The 16,946-nt window shown below is 47.1% G+C and overlaps 1 protein-coding gene across 1 annotated transcript in view; it reads right to left on the bottom strand.

The window, feature by feature from the left end:
• The window catches only part of PLCG2 (phospholipase C gamma 2), a 184,705-nt gene that overhangs the window by 165,586 nt on the left and 2,173 nt on the right, over nt 1-16,946 (bottom strand). Inside the window, exon 2 of the mRNA XM_025370127.1 lies at nt 11,903-12,143. Within this exon, the coding sequence (XP_025225912.1) occupies nt 11,903-12,095 (193 nt within the window). The 5' untranslated portion in view covers nt 12,096-12,143. The remainder of the gene's footprint in view (nt 1-11,902; nt 12,144-16,946) is intronic.

Below are 16,946 nucleotides of genomic sequence, written 5' to 3'. Positions count from 1 at the left end.
CATGGTGGAACCCCATCTCTACTAAAAATACAAAAATTAGCCAGGCAAGATAGAGGGTACCTATAATCCCAGCTACTCAGGAGACTGAGGCAGGATAATTGCTTGAACCCGGGAGGCGGAGGTTGCAGCGAACTGAAATTGTGCCACTGCACTCCAGCATGGGGACAGAGTGAAACTCCATCTCAAAAAAAAAAGACAAAAGACATAAGAAAACTGAAACTCAAAGAGGCCAAGTAGATTGCCTAAGGTCACACAGTCACTAAGTGCCAGGACCAAGAGTGGAGCCAAGGTGTATGGTTAAAGAGGAAGCTGTCACAGAGATGCCCTATCTCAACCCCAGATACTGCCATGGTTAGGGAGAAATGGGAAGTCCGAGGCTGAAAGCGGCAGCCAGGGTCTTTCCCTGATTCATCTGTTGACCAGGTATCTGAGGAGCACGAGCCATGGGCCAGATATGGGCCAGGTGCTGGGAAGTCTCCCCGATGAGCAGAACGGACAGGGTCCCTGGCCTCCCAGCACGCATAGTCTGTGGGTCAGGACTGCCGAAGACCTGGCCCCAAGATCACGCCTTGCATGAAAGCAGGAAAACTCAACCCCAGGATTTCTGACTTCAACTCTAAACTGCCCAGCACCTAAGTCTCTTCCAAGACAAATCACGACACATCATTTTGCGAGCCTGGTATGCAAAAACCTGTGTTTATATCTAAGACGGACTGGGGGCAGGTGGAGATAATTTTTTTTTTTTTTAAATGATTCAGCAAGGGACATCTTTAACTAGCTCCCTCCCCCAACTCAGCACAAACCCTAAGACATTGGACCTGCACTGACTTGTCAGGAACTCCAAATATACCTGCATTCCCAGAACTCGGTGCTATTTCTAAGGACAAATGCTGCCTCCCTCATTTACCCACTATACTGTATTCCCTCTTACACTCTCAGGGCCCAGGCCAGAATGAGCACAGCTAGAAAATAACATGATGCGTGGAAGAAAGCAAGGGCTCTCAAATTCCATTATGACAAACCACAACCCATCCACAGTATCAGTGACCAAATGGGTAGGTCAATCCCTGTACTCACCCCATTGCCCTTAGGCCCCTGTTACATGAGAGTGCATTTGTGTATTAGGCCTGCCCCTCATGAAATACCAAAAACTGGGTGACTTAAACAACAGACATTTGTCTCACAGTTCTGGAGACTAGAAGTCCAAAATCAAAGTGTTGGTGAGGCTGGTTCCTCCCGAGGGAGAACCCCCGGTGTTCCTTAGCTTGCAGATGCATGACTCAGATTTCTGTGTCTGTCTACGCATGGCCTTCTCTCCCTGTGTCTGTCTCTCCTCTTCTCATAAGGAAACCAGTCATTCTGGATTAGGGCCCACTGTATTCCATTATAACTTCAACTCAACTAATTACATCTGCAAAGACCCTGTTTCCAAATAAGATCACATTCTGAGAATGGGGATTAGGACCTTGACATATGAAACTAGTAAGGACAATTCAATCGTAACAGGCACCTACCACAGCCCACAGCCCAGAAGGAGCCAGATGATGTCTTCTTACAGGAGACCACATCCAATCCATCCCCATGCCCAGGAAAGGCTGGCCGTGCCAGGGGATACTGGTCTCCAAAGCAGCCCACTCATGTGCGCTGGCTTCAAAAGGCAAGGCCCATAGGAGACCTCTCTCTCTGGAGTCCATCCTTGGGAGGTTGCAAAACCAAAGCTGTCACTGATGGGGCAGCAACAGAAAACCAGGGTTTGGAGACAGGCTGTGCTGAGGAGGGGAGGGCCACAGCTGTGAGAGACACCCAAGAGGGCAGATGAGGCTGTCTAAGAGACATTGCCATTAGCAGCTCTTGTTACAGACGGGAAAGTCCTCGGTGCCAATGGCTCACCACTTCCCTTTCCATGCAGCCCAGCAATGAGACTGTTCATTCTCCTGGATTCCTACAAGACCCCCAAACCCTTACAATCATCCTACTTATCAGCCTTCACTGGGGTACCTACAGTTGCCTCTGTACCCTCCAAACTTAGGGGTTGCATAACAGCCTGGAAGGATGCCCCCCAACTTAAGTCCTGTTCTTCTAGCACGTGGCTAGGGCACGTTTCCCAGCATCCTTTGCACTTGGTCACATGCCAGATTCTGTTCATTAGAAGGTGGGAGGGGGTCAGGCACAGTGGCTCATGCCTGTGAGCCCAGCACTTTGGGAGGCCAAAGCAGGAGGATCACTTGATCCCAGGAGCTCAAGGCTGCAGTGAGCTGTGATCACACCACTGTACTCTAGACTGGGCAATATGCAAGACCCTGTCTCTTGGGGGAAAAAAATAAAGCAGGTGGGAGGAAAGAGATACATCCACTTCAGGTATGGCCCATAGAAACCTCCACCCCCCTGAGCCATCCACCGCTCTTCCTCTTCCTCCATGCAGTGGTCAAAGGATTCTGTGGTAGCCTCCAACACCTTTGGAGATGATAGCACAGAGTCCCATTGTGGTCAGACAGCAGAGTCCCACCCCCCAATCCCGCTGGATCATGACTTGAGTGAGAGATAAACTTATAGGAAGAAATAACTTGTTACTGCAGTTAGGCTACCTTCACTAATAGGAAAGCTTTGTTGCTATGCCCTATGCCAGAATACTCTCCCCACAGAGCTTCCCATGGCTCCCTCCTTCTCATGCTTCAAGTCTCAGCTCAAATGTCACCTCTACAGAGAGGCCACCCTAAGGCCTTCCCCAGCTAAGCTAGTGTTCCTGGCTAATGACTCTTTTTTTTTTTTTTTTTTTTTTTTTTTGAGACGGAGTCTCGCTCTGTCGCCCAGGCTGGAGTGCAGTGGCCGGATCTCAGCTCACTGCAAGCTCCGCCTCCCGGGTTCACGCCATTCTCCTGCCTCAGCCTCCGGAGTAGCTGGGACTACAGGCGCCCGCCACCTCGCCCGGCTAGTTTTTTTGTATTTTTTAGTAGAGACGGGGTTTCACCGTGTCAGCCAGGATGGTCTCGATCTCCTGACCTCATGATCCGCCCGTCTCGGCCTCCCAAAGTGCTGGGATTACAGGCTTGAGCCACCGCGCCCGGCCTAATGACTCTTTATTACAGTACCCGGTTTCTTTCCTTCCTAGCATCCATCACGATCCAACATGATTAAATGTGTTACTTTGGCTTTTTCTGCTTTCCCTACAAGATTGTAAGATCCTCTAGAGATCTTCAGGGTCCTGTTCACTACTTTATCCCCAGCGACAAGCACATTGCCCAACACACATCAGGTCCTCTTTGAGTATTTGCTAAATCAACAAAAGAACAAATTCTAAGAATATTCTAAGGTTGTCATCCAGGATAGAAGACGACTCTTGAATAACAAGACAAGCAATTCCTCAACTATCCAGCATAAGAGTAGGGCTATAGCACCATCAAGAATAAAAATGTCAACTCTACTTTTCACACTGGCAGGCTCCAATGTGGAGGACACATGCCCCAGGGGGAACAGGACAATCCATTGGGTGTAGGAAGGAAAATCCTCACATAAATGGAAGATGTAGTACTTATCCCATCCTTTCTACAATGCCATCTGCCTTTACACTGGATGATGATGATGATGATGATGATGACAACAATGACAGCAAGAGCAAAAAATACTTAAGCACATCCTCTGTGCCAGACACTATTGAAGCATTTTACATATATCACATCATTCACTTCTCACAAGTCTTATGAGGTGTGTTCTTCAATTATTCTCATTGTATAGATGAGGAAATGGAGGCCCAAAGAGGTGACATGACAGACCCAAGGTCACACCCCTACCAAGTGGCAGGGCCAGGATCTGATGGCCCTTCTTTATACCATCACCGCATACCAATAACTGAAAGGCAAATAAGTTTATGGACACTTCAGGCATTGGTTGTGTCTTATTTCTGATGAGATGCTTCATTGCAGGAGCTTGGGGACCACCCTCAGACAATGGATTTCTTCTTAGGAGATGCCAGCAAGAAAGTATTATTACTTATTTATTAGTAGTAGTAGTAGTATTTTCACATTTATTTCAAAAACATTTTGATAAAATAACAACTTTCAAAAATAATCATTTTTTCCATGAAAAGAAGTCCAAGAGTGGATTTCAGGATGAGCCAAAATACAGTAAACTCTGGCTTCGGCACCCTTGTCCACAACAGCACTTTTCCAGGCTGTGTTTGTGGTCTTTTCCTAGTATCCCCTGTCTCCCCACTAATCCGGCACCTCTAGGATGAGCACCGGGTCTCCTTTCTCTTGGTACTTCCAACACCTGGCAGAGCAAGTCCTCTGCACACATAAGGAATTCATGTGTTTGCATCCTGCTGTCATGAAGAAAGTCTAAACGAAGCTGCCTGGTCTCAGGCAGGGTGTTCATGACACACAGAACTGATACATCTTTGAGATAATTTAGGAGAAGAAAACACCACAGAGCCGGAAGAAGACTTGAGACTGAGAGTAGGATAAACAAGTTCAAATTGTAGCTCTGCCCTTTCCTAAACTTGGACATGTCGCCTCATCTCTCCAAGACTCAATCTCTTCATGAATAAAGCAGGGATAGCTCCCCCTTCACTGGACCACTGCGGGGATTAAGGAGTTATCTCTGATGTGCTTTCACAGAGACTAGGACACAGTGAGCATTCATGAGAAGAGGCTGTCATCAATGGTATCACTATTACCATTATGAAGTGGGAACCCCAAGAACCTAATACCAAGGAAACAGACAGCTCCCACGTTTGAGAATCCCTCACTCATGGGCAGCCACAACTTGCCAAAAATAAGCAGACAGAGAAAATATGCCTAAGCAAAAGTGAAAGCGTCAGGATAAAAAGCCTATTCAGTTAAGATGGACGCAGTCCAGGCCCTCAAAGGGGCCCACCACCACAGCTGACCCTAAAATGCCAGACCCACAAACAGGTGGCACCACATTGGCTCCTGAAACAAAATCCAGGCCTCCCAAATGGACAAGATGCAAAAGGACACCTAAGGCTCAACTCAGAAAGGCCCGAGAGCAGACCCCTTTCCACCCGGAGACTGCTCAACTGGGTTCCTCAGAAAGGAAAGAAAACGAACATGCCCAACAGTGCCACAAGCTCCCTCCCTACATTCAGAGACAACCAGCTCCTTAACTCTATGCAGAAGGCTGGGGATGGAAGGAATCCCAGCACCATCTTATCCAATACCCCTGGAAAGCAACAGGGAACCCGGAAGCCAGGAAGGGAGGTGGTGTGTTTCAGACTCAGTCTTCTCTACCAGAGGCCAGGCCTTGGGGGTCCTCACCAGGGGGCCTTTTTTTCTTTCTGGTCTTATTGTATTAAGTTTCTATTATACAATATTTTCCACATCTTAAAAAGTACATACAATAAAATCCATTTAATTCTCACCCAGTAAGACAGAAACTACTATTATCTCACTTGACAGATATGGAAACTGAGGCACAGAAATATAACAAAAGAATTAGCATCCAGTCACACTTCTAGTAAGTGGCTGATATGGTCTGGCTGTGTCCCCACTCAAATCTCATCTTGAATTGTCGTTTCCATAATCCTCATGTGTCATGGGAGGTAACTGAATCATGGGGCCGGTTACCTCCATGCTGTTCTCGTGATAGTAAGTAAATTCTCGTGAGAGCTGATAGTTTTACAAGGGGCTTCCCCCTTCACTCAGATCTCCTTCTCCTTGCTGCCACCATGTAAAGAAGGCTTCTCCTTCCACCATGATTGTAAGTTTCCTGAGACCTCCCCAGGTATATTGTGATATTGTGAGTCAATTAAACCTCTTTCCTTTATAAATTACTCAGTCTTGGGTATGTCTTTTTGTTTGTTTGTTTGTTTGTTTGTTTGTTTTTGAGATAGACCCTTGCTCTATCAGCCAGACAGGAATGCAGTCGTGTGATCTCCGCTCACTGCAGCCTCCGCCTCCCAAATTCAAGCAATTCTCTGCCTCAGCCTCCCAAGTAGCTGCGACTACAGGCATGTGCCACTACACCCAGCCCCTACACCTGACCCCTGGTGATCCACTCGCCTTGGCCTTCTGAAGTCCTGGGATTACAGGTGTGAGCCACTGCACCCAGGCTGGAATATGTCTTTATTAGCAGCATAAGAATGGACTAATACAGTGGCAGAGCAGGGATTTGCATCACAAATCAGGATTGAGAGTCGACATGTTCATATGGGAGCTAGGCTGCTGGTGGCCACCATCAGTTCCTGCCTACCGTCGATGTGCATGCCATTCCTTCTCTAAGAGAGAAATTTCCTTTCCTTGAAGCTGAGCTGGGCTTACTGATCTGAGTCGGTGCAAGTGATGTCCTGGGATTTATGAGGCTGTCATAAGAAGCCTATAGCTTCTGCCTGGGACTCTTCTGCTTGAGACCACCACATGGTAGATGTTTGGTGAACAGTCTCAGCTGAGGCTGGGTGTGGTGGTTCATGCCTGTAATCCCAGCACTTTGGGAAGCCAGGGTGGGCAGATCGCATGAGGTCAGGAGTTCAAGATCAGCCTGGCCAACATGATGAAACCCCATCTCTACTAAAAATACAAAAAGTAGCTGTATATGATGGTACACACCTGTAATCCCAGCTATTCAGGGGGCTGAGGTGGGAGAAAAGCTTGAACCCAGGAGGCAGAGGTTGCAGCGAGCCAAGGCTGCACCACTGCACTCCAGCCTGGGTGACAGAGATTCCATCTCAAAAACGAACAAACAAAAAATAGTCTCAACTAAGCCCAGTCTTCCAGCCATCACCACTAAGGTACCAGATGTGTGAGTGAAGATTCCAGAACCTTCGAGGCCAGGTGACACCAAATGACCTCAGTCCAGGCTACAAAGAGTAGAAGAATCACCCAGCTTAGCCCTGCCCAGATCTATGACCCACAAATCTACTTGTTTATATTACATGACACCCATTAATCTCACAGGATCAGGGCAGCCAGCCCTGCTAACTACCTAGCAAATCTCTCTCAATTCCACCCAAGCAGCTCCTCCACAATGAGCCCTCCCCATTCCTCACCATCTCTCCCACACCCAAATGGACAAAAGCCTTTCCTCCTCATACCATACCCAATGAAAACTCCCGCTATGGCACTAAGCACGCAATCCTGCAAGGGTGAGTTTGAGTCTGTCTCCCCCTCTGGCAGGCTGGGACTCCATCCTTCCTCCTCCCTCTCTCTGCAGAGTTTAGCACTCAATATGATGGCAAACATGTGCTGAACAAATGAGAAAGTTCCATCAAAACAGGGTTCAGAGCAAAACCCTATTTTACCCAGTGACATTTTACTGCTGTGAGCAAAGCAAACACATGACTCTAGAGCAGTTTCTCAACCCCTGCACCACTGACATGTTTGCTGGATCACTCTCTGTAGTGGGGACTGTCCTGTGCACTGTAGAACGTTTAGCAGCCTCTCTGGCCTCTACACACTGGATGCCAGTAGCACCCTGTATCCCAGGTGAGAAAATCAAACACGTCTCCAGACATTGCCAAATGCTCCGTACCCTGGAGTAGGGAGGAGGAGGCAAAAATCACCCTGGTTGACAACCACGCACTGCTTTAGACAGTAGGACCCAGTGTTTTACCCAGGGCTGCACAGGGATTGTAACACCTGTCCAAAAGTCACACACCACTTGCCAACTATTCCAAAACCATGTGCCGGTGCTCCTCTCATATGCACCTGCCCCTGAAGACCCCACGGTAACCAGCAAGTTCCTAACCAGAACCCCGTGAATGAATTGCCAGAGCTGGGAGTTCTTCTTGAGATGAAATGTCACCCTTCTCAGCAGGAGACTGAGCAGTGACACTGACAGTCCCCACCCAGGGCCTGAAGGCCTGCTCTCTCAAGGTGTGAGGGGGAAGGACCATTTATAAGCTCTTCACACATAATTGGCTTTCCCTGTCACTTCACCAACAATGTCATCTCAAACAGGACCTCCACAGTGTGCTCAAAGATGCAAATCCAACCACATCGTTCCTCTTCTGAAAACCTGAGAATGGACCCTACTCCCCTGCAGTCCAAACCCCTAAGCAAGACTTTAATTCCCTACACAGGCTAGACTCTACTAGTTAGCAACAACAGCAAAAATCACGACAGCGGTGGTTCCCAACAACTGAGTGCCTGTCACATGCTATGAATTCAGCTGAGCCTCTCTGATGCATCTTCTCATTTGCTTCTTCCCAACCATGACCCTGTGGGGTAGACACCAGTGTTATTTCCATTCCACAGATAAGGGAATTAAAGTTCAGAGAGTGGAGGTAACTTGCCCAAGATCACACAGCAAAGTTCATCCAATGGCACTGGAAGTCAAGCCCCATACTGCTCATACCTGATAAAGCAATATAGGCTCCATGAAGATTTGAATCCAATTTAATAACTGCTATATCTCTAGTGCCTAGGGCAGTGCCTACAGCAGGCATTCAAACGGCAGAGGGGAGGCAAAGGAGAGGAGCAAAGGTGGGAAGGGAAAGAGAAAGAAAGAGAAAGTGGGAGGGAGAAAAGGAAGGAGAGGAGGGAGAAGGGGAAAGAAGGGCAGTTTCTCTCCAGTGGCATATGTGTGAAACCTGCCTAGTTACCAGACCATCTGGGGGATTTATTATAATACAACGTCCCAGCCAAAGTGGTAAAATATCATCATTCTTGGTCACTCCAGGGAGAAAGAAGAAGGAAACAAAGAGGCTGAACAGATAAATAAAAGAATGAATTGAGGCCAGGCATGGTAGTTCCTGTCCGTAATCCCAGCACTTTGGGAGACCAAGGTGGGAGGATCGCTTGAGGCCAGGAGTTTGGGACCAGCCTGGGCAACATAGCAAGACCCTATCTACACAAAAGTTAAAATACCAGCCAGGCATGGCGATGCTCACCTGTAGTCTCAGCTACATGGGAGACTGGGCAGGAGGATCGCTTGAGCCCAGGAGTTCACAACTATAGTGAACCATGATCAGGCCATTGCACTCTAACCTGGGCAACAGAGCAAGACCCTGTCTCTAAAACAGAGAGTGAGAGTAAGAGAGCGCACCCACATAAGCGAGTGAAGTGATATTACTTAGCAGAAGGGGAAAATGACAGGGCATAGATTTCAAGCCAAAATCCTATCTCATGCCCATCAGAATGAGCTTCAGAAGAAGGTTCCAATATGCTCTACTTTCTTTTATATATATATTTATTTTATTTTACTTTAAGCTCCGGGATACATGTGCAGAACGTTCAGGTTGGTTGCCTAGGTGTATACACATGCCATGGTAATACCTTACACTTTCAAGATCCTCCCTGGGTGTTTCTGATGGGCAGCTAGGCTTGGGATGGGCAGGTTGAGAAGAGAAAGGAACAACCTGCAGTCCACTGTCAACGTGGCCCACCTGTATTTACCATCAGTGCCAACCCTCTCACCCCTTGTGGGGGAAGGGAGGGTGGCCACCCAAGCTGCAACAGGTTTCTGGGCCACCTGGGGGTGGAGCCGACCAATGCAAACAGTGGAGAGGGAAGATGGCTACCTCCACACGGGCAGTTTCAAATCAGGGCTCTGGCTCTGTGCCACAAGAGACCCACTTTGCTCCGAAACCAAGAGAAGCCTTTCAGAAAGCAATTTGATCACACTCATGATAGGATACATCAAATTAAGGATGACACCAAGCTACCAAAATCTACCTGTGGATCGCCAAGTTTAGCAGCCAGGCAGCATAGATGAGGGTGCAGGCAACAGGTACTTTTACACCTTGTAGCTGAAACATACAGTGGGGCAACCTCTTTTGCGGGGTGCTGCCAAACTTCCCTTTAAAGTTAAAATATGCCATAGCCTTCAGCTCAGAAATAAACCTCCAGGAAGCTGTCCTTTGGATATACCCATACATACACATGAAGAATAATGCAAAGATCACCCTTCTCTGTCACTGGAGGGAATATAAATGGTGCAGCCACTTGGGAAAACAGTCTGACCGTTCCTAAAATGATGAAACTGAGTTAGCATAAGACCCAGCAATTCCACTCCTAGGTATATACCCAAAAGAAATAAAAACAGACACCCACACAAAAACTTGTAGAGAAACATTCTTAGCAGCACTATTTACATTAGCCAAAGGGTGGCAACAACCCAAGTGTTCGTCAACAGATGATTGACTACGTAAATTGTGGAATAGCCATACAATGTATCATGATTCTGCCATAAAAAGGGAAATTTCTGATCCACGCAACAAAGAGGATGAACGTTGAAAAATGCTGAGTCAAAAAGGCCAGTCACAAAAGCCCACATATATATGATCCATTTCTATGAAATGTCCAGAACAGGGAGGTTTATAGAAACAGAATTAAATTTAACAGTTGCTTACGTCTGGTAGGGGGGATGAGGGGATGGGGCGATGGTGAAAGGTATGGGGTTTCATTGTGAGGTGATATAAATGTTCTACATTTGATGGTAGTGGTGCTTGCACATATATATAAATATACTAAAACCACCACATTATACATGCTGCATACAATGGGTGAATTCTATGTATATTATGTGAATTATGTCTTAATAAAACTATTATTAAAAACAAAAACAAAAACAAAAAAAAACAGTACAAGGCCGGATGAGGTGGCTCATGCCTATAATCCCAATGCTTTGGGAGGCCAAGGAGGGAGGATCACTTGAGCACAGGAATTCGAGACCAGCCTAGACATAGTGAGATCCCATCTCTACAAAAAAATAAAATAAAATTCAATTAAAATAAATTACCCAGGCATGGTGGTGCATTCCCATGGTCCTAGCTACTTGGGAGACTGAGGCAGGAAGGTCACTTGAGCCCAGAGGGTAGAGGCTGCAGTAAGCCATGATCATGCCATTGCACTCCATCCTGGGTAACAGAAAGAGACCCTGTCTCAAAAAAATTAAATCTGTTTAAAAAAAGAGTACAACAATAGTCACTTCGACTAATAAGAAAAGCCTGGAAATAGCACAAAATGCTCCTCTCTGGAGTTAAACTGTTACATTGAGGCCTGTGCCATTACATGTCATGTGTCAAAGAAAGAATGAGATCAATGTGTGCTGATAAGAAACCACCGCCAACATCATTATTAATTAACAAAAAGAAGTCAAGGTGCAGAAGTGTACAGGAGTTCCCATTTTTTTAACCCACACATTATGCAAGCGTAGGCTATTTCTGGAAGATAAAAGTAATTTGTAACGAGCTTGCCTCAGTAGCATGGATTAGGGGCTGGGGAGGAGAAACATTTGAGTTGACTCCTTAACCCCCAGGAATATATATTTCAATTCAAAACTAGTTAATTTAAAAACACAAATTAGAGCAAATCTTTGCAACTGAAAATTGCTTAAGTGCCTTTATTAGTTAAAAACAGTCTTAGAAACTTTAGGATCTGAACCAACAGACCAATCTAAAGGAGGTGGAGGAGGAAGGACACCTCGGACACCGCTACCAGGACCAGAGCTGCATTTGAAAGCTACAAAACATTCAACAACTCACTCTCCCTGCTTGGAGACTAAAGCGAAGGCCCCTCAGTGCTGTGGTGTGCAGTAAAACACGGTAGCATTTGGTGACCACACTATGAGTTTCTGCAAGCTTGGGCTAGTTAGCCCTTAAGAGGACAGACGAGTCGACCAGCTGTGGGAAGCAGACGAGCCCTGATGCTGTCAGATAGGGGACAGACCCACCAGGCAAGGAGGGCTGCCCGAATGCCGTTTCCAAGTTGGCTGACCCCGGCTTCTGTTATTTCACCAGAGCTGTCCTGGCTGAACTTCCTCCACCTGCTGTAAACCTCATCAGAGACCCACACAAACTGGCAATGCTTTCATTTTTAGAAGAATAAAAGAACACATCAAACCAACAACAATCACAGTAATGACAAGATAGGAAAGTGGACAGGTGCTCAGGCCAGGGCCCCAGAGGACAGGCCACACTGCCCCGCTGCCCCACCCAGTGAGTACTCACAGAAGCCCTCGATCTTGTCAGCGGTCTTGCTCCAGGCCACCTGCCGTGTCTCCATGATCACCTGGACGGTCCTCCGCTCAGGGGTGGACTTGCGGAAGCTGAACACAGTCATCACCGTCCCCAGCTCCAGGGCTCTCTTGATCTGGCTCTTCTCATATTCCGCAAGGGAATCCACATTGACCATGGTGGACATTGTGGGCCACTCCAGGGAGGAAGGAAGGAATCAGGAGAAATCAGGAGGCTGAAAGGGCAGAATTAAAGAGTGAACTGACTTTAGTATTGAAGGGGATTTAGGTAACAGGGCATGAACTTCAGGAACCAAAATCCTGTCTCATGTCAATCAGGATGAGTTTTAGGAGAAGGTTCTAGTGGCAAGGCATTGCTGGCCACTCAGAGAGCTTAGGCAGGACACAAAGGTTTAAATGGAAACTGAAGTGTGAGAAGAGCCCCTGGCCTCAAGGACCCAACCATTACCTGGGCTTTGAATAACCAAATCACCCTGGCCTGGCAGTGACCTCCTCTCTCCCCAACCACTCTTATCCTACAGAATATTTGAATAGCCAAAACAACCCAGCCTGGCTCCCATCTCTCACCCCTGATCTCCAATATCCTTCTCTATCCTGTCTAGAGATTGCTAACCATCTCTTTACTTCCTAAGCAAAACTAAAAACACACACAAAAAATGAAATAAACAAAAAACAAACCAAGCCTTCAGAAGCGTCCATGGAGACCTTGGCAAATGGTTCCTCTGCATATAAATGAGGATAAAAGGCAGGAAATGTCAGCTCTTGGAAGCTTCAAGTTCAAACCCCAGAGAAGGCTCCTGCTGACTGTGTGGCTCTCGGTAGACTGCTTGACCTCTCTGTGCCTGTTTCAGCCTTTTTAAAATGGGAGTGTTCAGAAATGCCCCAGCAAAGCACCTGGGGTGATGCCCAGCACCTAGAAGGTGTCCTTGATTGCTGTTTATGCTCGTGGGCGGTGTCAGAAAGGTGCTTGGGCACAAAATCTTGGAGGAATCCTTTCGTGGACTCTCTCATGACCACTTCCAACGCATCTCACCCTTTCACCGGCTCCTCCTAGGATCTCATACTTGAACTATTCTAATCCTGGTCTCCCCACTTCTTCCCTGACCTGCTAGGGTTAATTCTCAAACCCAGAGCCAGAAAGATCCTTTTAGAATATGAATTAAATCATGTCACTCCTCTGCTCAAAATCTGTAGTCACTCCCTGAGCCCTCACTCTGTACCATCCCCTTATTCTGCCTCCCTAATCCCCAGAAACACATTGCCTGCCCCCAAAATAGGACTTAGAGTGACGGAGCTCCCCAGGCCCTGGAGCTGAGCCACCAGAGACCCCCTTGCCAGCTAGGCCAAAGCCACTACAAGAAGTTACTTAGATCCTCTGGGCTCATTTCCAATCCCATAAAAGAAGGTAACAGTATCCACCATCTAAATGTGTTTGTAAGGCTTAAACAAGATAATGTATCTCAGGCCCTTAAAACAATGATACAAAGTCAGCACTCCTTAGATTAAGCTATTGTTAAAATTACCATTATTTGTTCTGTTTCTTATCTCCTTCTTTCCCTCCAAGTCCCTGTAGATGCCTGGAGTTGTTACTCTGTAGTTCTCAAGGTTACAGAGGAGAGACCTTTCCAGGATCTAAAGAGGAAGGAGTTCTGAGAAGCTGGTGTTCAGCCAGGGCTGTCTACGCTTCCCGCCCGGCTCAGCCTCCTGCCAAGCTGCTCTAAATCTGTGCCTCGCTTCCCTCATCTGTGAAATGGAGGTTAAATGTCCACAAGGGGCAGCTGGGAGGACAAAAAGCTACAAGGTATGCACAGCCTGCAGCATTTAGCAGGGTCTCAGTTAACATTAATCAGGCACTGGGGAAGGCATTAATCAAATGTCAACCCTATGCCAGGCACTGAGCTGGGGACTAGGATGCAAATGAGGGGAATGGGGAGGGGCTCAGGATTTGCCCTTTGCCCCCACCTCCCTCTACTGCACACCCATACCAAAGGCACCTCCTCGGCCAACCACACCAGCAACAGGAGATAATTACACCTGCCCTGTGCCCATGTGGAAACAGACTAATTAACTGAGAATTCTAATGTAGTTACAAGTGCAGCAGCAGAAGCATGCATGGGGAGGCGGCGGGCAGAGAGCATCACGAAGGGCCCCTAAATTTAATCTGGAGTGGGGCTAGGCACTTAAAGGACTCAGAAAAAGTTTTCAGGGGAAAAAAGCAGGCATCTGAATTCAATCTTCCAAAAAAGATGAAGCAGGAGGAACTGGCTTGAAGTTTAAGCAAAGACCGCGAGGCACAACAGAGTATGCTAAAAACCCTGCTGAAAGTTAATGTGCATCTTACCTTATCAGGAGAAACCGAAAACAACCTCCTGATCATTACCCAGGACAAAGGGACGAACAAGGTGCCCCCATGGCCTACTTTATCCCTGTTAAGCAGCCATTTATTGGGCCCCTCCCCGGGTGCCAAGCACCTGTCATGTCTGGTTCATCTCATTTATCTCAATGGGAAATAGTGCAGGGGAAAACTGAAATCCCAAGAGGTCACATTACTTGATCAAAGTCATGTAGACCAGTGGCAGCACAAAGATCAAAACCCTCACCTGAGTCCCAAGCCCCCAGTCCAGAACCCTGTGGCAGAATTTGGCCAGATATTAACTGATTTGCCAGTACTTGCCCCTCTCAAAAGAGGTTAAGGGACTTATCCAAGGCCACACAGATAGACAGTAGCTGAAACTGGATTTGACCCAGGTGCCAACCACAAAGCTTTTCACTATGTTGACTGTCCCCAGCCACGCATCCTGGAGTTCCACACTCCCAGGTCTCTAGGTCATCATCCACTGGAATATAAGTAGGAAACACAAGCCCCACTATAACACCTTCAATTAGACAGAAACCAGGACAAGGGACCAGGCTCCTCAGTTCTTTCCAGCCCTGCATCTGGGAAGGCCTTGGACTTAACCTTCCCCAGGGTTCCAGTTACTTCCAGCTTGGAAACCCAGTGGATCAGCTCAGCCATAAACACCAGCACTTCCATGCTGCCTCTCACCAATTTTTTTTTTAATACCTGCTCACAGGTTGCCCTAAAAGAGCAGGGGTGGAATTTACACTCTTACGTACAGTGGCTGACACTGTTCCTTTGAAAACACTGTATCCCGGCCGGGCACGGTGGCTCAAGCCTGTAATCCCAGCACTCTGGGAGGCCGAGACGGGCGGATCACGAGGTCAGGAGATCAAGACCATCCTGGCTAATACGGTGAAACCCCGTCTCTACTAAAACAATACAAAAAAACTAGCCGGGCGAGGTGGCGGGCGCCTGTAGTCCCAGCTACTCAGGAGGCTGAGGCAGGAGAATGGCGTAAACCCGGGAGGCAGAGCTTGCAGTGAGCTGAGATCCGGCCACTGCACTCCAACCCGGGCGACAGAGCGAGACTCCATCTCAAAAAAAAAAAAAAAAAAAAAAAAAAAAAAACCACTGTATCCCCTCTGTTGCTGCAGGGTGGTGTCAGGTGCAGTAATAACGTCCCTTCAACTATTGGAGGGCCCTTACCACTCAATTATTTGCCTGTGCCCCATTTTAACAGAATTGTTTTATGGGATTCTGGATGAAATCCTGTACTGGCTTACCATGCAGAGAGCACTGAAGAGACACAAACTTCTTTGATTTCTGGTTTGGGGTTCTTGTAACTCATGAAATGCCCTTCTAAAGAAGCTTATGAGATACAAGAACATGAATGAGCTCATGAGATACAATTGGAAACAGATCTTCATGGCCAAAAGATTCTTGGAGTCCACCATTCAAATCCTGCCAGCACCCAGCTCAGGCCTCCGGCGTGCCATGATTTAGCAACTATGGCAGGGAGGTCTCCAAGGCCTTGACCCCAGGGGAGTGCACCAGCCATCACAGCAACTTCCATTTTGCTTCTGCTTTTTTGTTGTTGTTTTTTCAAAAAAAAAAAAAAAAAAAAAGGCTTGAAATTCCTTTTTTGTTCCTGTTTCCCATTCTTAATGGGTAATTCTATAAAATCATTTATTTTGTAAATACAAACATGGCTGAGTTTGAGTAACTGATTTCTGCCATTTTTACATTTCATGTCTTTCCAAAGGACATTTTCTTGTATCTCAAAAGCTCATTCATGTTCTTGTATTTCATAAACTTATTTAGAAGGGCATGAAATGAGATATAAGGACCCCAAACCAGAAATCAAGGAAGTTTGTGTCTCTTCAGTGCTCTCTGCATGGTAAGCCGGTACAGCATTTCATCCAAAATCCCACAAAACAATTCTGCTAAAATGGGGCACAGGCAAATACTTGTGTGGTAAGGGCCCTCCAACAGTTCAAGGGACATTCCCACTGCACCTGACACCCATCCTGTGGCATCAGAGCGGATGCACTATTCTCAAAGGAACGGTGTCAGCCACCGGAGGTGAGAGTGTAAATTCAATTCCTGCTCTTTTAGGGCAACCTGTGAGCAGCTATTAAAAAGCAAAACAAGCATATGCTTCAATCCTGCAATTGTACATCTACAGAAAGACATGCACAAAGATGCAATATGTATGACAGAAAATCATGGAAGCAATATTTGCAATAGAAATACAAAAAAAAAAAAACAGGAAACAATTGCTCATCAATGTGGGGGGCCTCCTGGATAAACCATGGTGCACACGCATTGAAGAATGCTCAGTTGCTATCAGAAAGAATGAGGAAGGCCGGGCGCGGTGGCTCAAGCCTGTAATCCCAGCACTTTGGGAGGCCGAGACGGGCGGATCACGAGGTCAGGAGATCGAGACCATCCTGGCTAACACGTTGAAACCCCGTCTCTACTAAAAAATACAAAAAACTAGCCGGGCGAGGTGGCGGGCGCCTGTAGTCCCGGCTACTCGGGAGGCTGAGGCAGGAGAATGGCGTAAAAACCCGGGAGGCGGAGCTTGCAGTGAGCTGAGATCCGGCCACCGCACTCCACCCTGGGTGACACAGCGAGACTCCGTCTCAAAAAAAAAAAAAAAAAAAAAAAAAAAAAA

This window comes from Theropithecus gelada, chromosome 20, assembly GCF_003255815.1.
Source record: "Theropithecus gelada isolate Dixy chromosome 20, Tgel_1.0, whole genome shotgun sequence".
Lineage (NCBI taxonomy): Eukaryota > Metazoa > Chordata > Mammalia > Primates > Cercopithecidae > Theropithecus > Theropithecus gelada.
The sequence above is the reverse complement of the archived record's forward strand: the minus strand, read 5'-3'. Positions and strand labels throughout refer to the sequence as shown.